At 48.9% G+C, this 3,956-nt stretch overlaps 1 gene segment (V, D, J or C); it reads right to left on the bottom strand.

Annotated features, from left to right (window-relative positions):
• Positions 1-719: 719 nt before the first annotated feature.
• Positions 720-1,908, bottom strand: LOC105825921. The segment is given in 3 exon segments: positions 720-774; positions 1,278-1,602; positions 1,705-1,908. Coding segments are annotated over 3 exon segments (426 nt in total).
• Between the last annotated feature and the right edge of the window lie 2,048 nt (positions 1,909-3,956).

Raw genomic sequence — 3,956 nt, forward strand, 5'->3', positions numbered from 1 at the left:
ATTCACCCATCACCCTCTGCCCCCCACCTGCTTGACTTCGATGAGTGTCTCCTGTATTATTTTTTTACTTAATTTAACTAAAATTTTACCTTTAGTATCAGGTTGTGGTTAAAAATCATATTCCCCTATGTGTAAGTCTGTCTATTCCAATCTCAATATGTGAATATATTAAAATACATATTCTGGTACAAGTGAAGGTTAATGCCGTCCAAGGCAAACATAGAATTGGAAAGTATGATGTCATTGAGTTCTGAGCTCTGTGTTGGTTTATTTCCCAGTGGTGACAATAACACCCTTTCGGAACACCGAGGGTTACCAATAGATCCCACAGCCCAGGCTGCAGGAGGCTCTCAGACACTGCCCTTTGTCTGTCCTCCACCCCCGCAGGACCCCTGCACCTGGCTGACAGGACAACCCTGAGTCTAAGTCCAGGGCGCAGGTGTACAGAGAGGAGACCTCTCCTGACCAGCCCCTGGCGAGCACCCCCAGGGAGAGCAGACGGTGCTCACTCTGCCACACCAGGAGAAGCAGGTGGACGGGGCGGGCGTTAGTCCTCCACTCCTGAGAAAACAGCCAGTGGTGGGTGCTGCCACCCAGCCCAGGGTGTAGTGGGGAGCATGGTCAGCTGGAGGAACACACCTGGCTTCAGTAAGAATGAGGAGAAGGAGCTGATGCACCAGGCGTGAGGGAGAGACAAAGGGACCTGGTGCCCGTTGTGTCTAGATGTCCAGGGAGACCAGGAGCTTTGGCAGAACAGTGAGGAGGAGGAACCGTCTGAGGGTGGACGACCAGGAGCTAGGCGGAGGGGAGGACACACTGAGATGACAGCTCTTCCCCGCACAAGGCAGGGAAAAGGCAGGGGCCAAACAAACCCCCAGCACATACAGAATCGTCTCTGCAGAGAAGAGTTTGCTCCTGAATGACCAACACAGCGTAGGAGACACAACACCCTCCGTGACGCTACAGTGTACTGGGCATGTTTCCTTACTGCAAAGATATTACTGAAAATTTATCGACAGCAGATAACTGAAAAAAAATAAAGCTTAAGTTTGTATGAAAATCAGGTCAGAAATCATCCAATTGTAGATGAAAGAAACCAGGACACTGCAGGGAAAGTCCACCAGGAGTCTTGAGGAAGACTAAGAACAGGCAGAGACAGGAAACAGCAAGGTCTGGAAGGAAACCTCAGCTTCCCTGTGCACCTGCTGAGTTGCTGGGGATGAGCCCCCTGGCGGCCCCGCGCGCCCCTGCAGCAGGTTTTTTGTCTGTTCTCACACTGATGTCCCCTCACTGTGTCTCTCGCACAGTAGTACACGGCCGTGTCCTCGGCTCTCAGACTGTTCATTTGCAGATACAGCATGTTCTTCCCATTGTCTGTGGAGGTGGTGAACCGGCCCTTCACGGCATCTGCGTGGTTTGTGTCACCACCATCACTATAAATGTACGAGACCCACTCCAGCCCCTTCCCTGGAGCCTGGCGGACCCAGTGCATGTAGTAGTCACTGAAGGTGAATCCGGAGGCTGCACAGGAGAGTCTCAGGGATCCCCCAGGCTGGACCAGGCCTCCCCCAGACTCCACCAGCTGCACCTCACACTGGACACCTGCAAACACAGACACATCCTGGTCAGAAACTGCCACACACACCCCTGTTTCTCTCACTCACATCCACTCACACCCAATATCTCTAGTTCTCCGTGAATTACCTTGTAACAGAGCAACAAGGAAAACCCAGCTCAGCCCAGACTCCATGGTGAGTCTCTGTGTTCAGTCCTGATCACCGAATGGGGACACCTGGGAATGCCGGGGCTGGGGCTCCTCTCCCAGAGCTGCAGGGTGAGGGCTGGGCTGGTTTTCATGAGCAGAGGGAGGGCCCTATTTGCATGTCCCCTGCTATATAGCAAGCTCTGGAGTCGGGATGCCTGAGTGAGGGCAGGCCGTAGAGAAGAGGTGACATTCCCGGGGGAGTTCATAGCCCATGATATTTTACAGATGAAACCTGACACACAGAGGCATGGAGGAGTTGTAAAATATGCAAAGAGCACACACACATATTTGTTGAGAGCTACCCAAAATATCTGGGTTTTTGGTCCTCAGCACTGGATCCTACTTTTTCTGTGATCCAACCCCAGGACAGATGTGGACATGCCTCATAGAGTTTGTAGAAACCCCTTTATGTAATGAGAGCATGATGAGATTGTGCTTCATTGTATTGTTACCTAAACTTCAAGGTTGCATCAATATTTGGGCCTCAGCGTCTCGTCTGTCCTCAACAGCACCTCACCTGTGAAGTGAGCCTCACTCAGCTGAGGGTAATCAGGTTCACACAACTTGTCAAATGCAACTGCTGCTACCTCTGTGTTGGGCCCAGGGCACATGAGTGGCTCCACCAAGAATTAATTATAGTTTGTCCTTACATTTCTGTCTGAGCAAGCAGGTCCACACAGGTCCATGATTAGTTCAAAGCGCTATGAAAGGCTTGGGACAGTAGCCAGACCTATCTTTGTGGAAGTGTCAATGTGAGTGTCAGTGGTCAGCCTTCCTTGTCCACTGCTGCAGATAGTTCTCTGGTTGTACTTGTTATTCGCCAGCATCCCCCCTCACCTACACTGTGGACTCTTCTAACACATGGCCAGCACTTTACAGTGAGGGTTGCTCTGTGTTGCTTCCCTAGTGGACTCAAGCCTCAACTCTATGGTACCATTGTCCTTGGTCACTTGGACATTTCAAGCGTGTGGTTGATGCAGTTGACCTCCCCGGTGTTGAATTTAGTGGAGAAACCCACAGACACTGTCCAGGCCTGAGGGAATGGCCCTGCCTCTATGAAGACATTCAAGCTTAGCCTCAAAAGGAGAGTTAATGTCTATCAGTGGGAGAGCGCCTTTTCTTTGTTCACTGGTCCACAGTCATGAGGACACCAATCAAGGGACATCAGACCAGGCCACTGATACAGGGGAGCACATTGTGTCCAAGTAGGAGTGTTCCTACCTGGGAACCAGGACTTCTAATCTATTACGGCCTAAAATTATGGCAATAAGAAGAAAAAATTTCACAGGTTTTCACCATGGATGTGGTGTTAGTAATTAATCTCACTTATACCCCTGATTTCCAGACCCATGTGCCACAGAACACTATAATGCCCATTATTTTGAGGTAAATGCAGCGAGTCTTTGTGACCAGGAAATCCCTGCCACAGACTTTGGTTTAGGAATATGTTGCCTCCTTGAAGACAAATTTATAAAATGTGTGGGTCATACTCACTCTGAACTATTTGCAGAGACTTGAATCAGTCCTTTTATTTTTCTATCCTGCTATCTGTTTCTGGAAACATCTGATTGATACAGGCTGATTGGATCCTGTTCTCATATTTACACAGTCACATCCCCCATCCCTTAACAACAAACAGATTCCTTGGTCTTAAATAACATCATGAAAGGTCTTATGTCAGAGATGCAGATATCAGAACCTGGGCAGGGATTCTGAAAGAGCTGTGGCAGGGAAAGCAATCTCACATTAGAATACTGCTTAGTTCTGGTTGGCACAAATTGCAGCCACTCAAGAGTAGATGTGTTCTGAGGAAATCCACTTGCTACCATGTGGATGGTAGGTGTTCCTGCAGGATGGGGTTATGTTGACAGACTGGTGTAATAAATGTCACTATCAGATCAGCAAAATAACAGGAGGTGTTAGGTCAGGCCTGCTGGGAGGCAGCCCTGGTCATGCTCCATCCCTCAGCTGGAAGAGGCCTGATGTTACCACTGCCAGCACAGAGACTGGTAGAGCCATATTGGTTGGACTCCCTAAAGTAATTTAAACATGGTCTGCTTTGACCCTCTGACCTGAGAGAACAGCTATTTATTGCTGAGACTGCTGATTCATTATAAAGACTAATATAATTGTACAGACTTCATGATGTTATTTGTGCTAGAGTGTTGTGAGTTTAGTTAATTGGACTGAT

The sequence above is a fragment of the Propithecus coquereli genome, unplaced genomic scaffold (genome assembly GCF_000956105.1).
Source record: "Propithecus coquereli isolate 6110/MARCELLA unplaced genomic scaffold, Pcoq_1.0 Scaffold831, whole genome shotgun sequence".
NCBI lineage: Eukaryota > Metazoa > Chordata > Mammalia > Primates > Indriidae > Propithecus > Propithecus coquereli.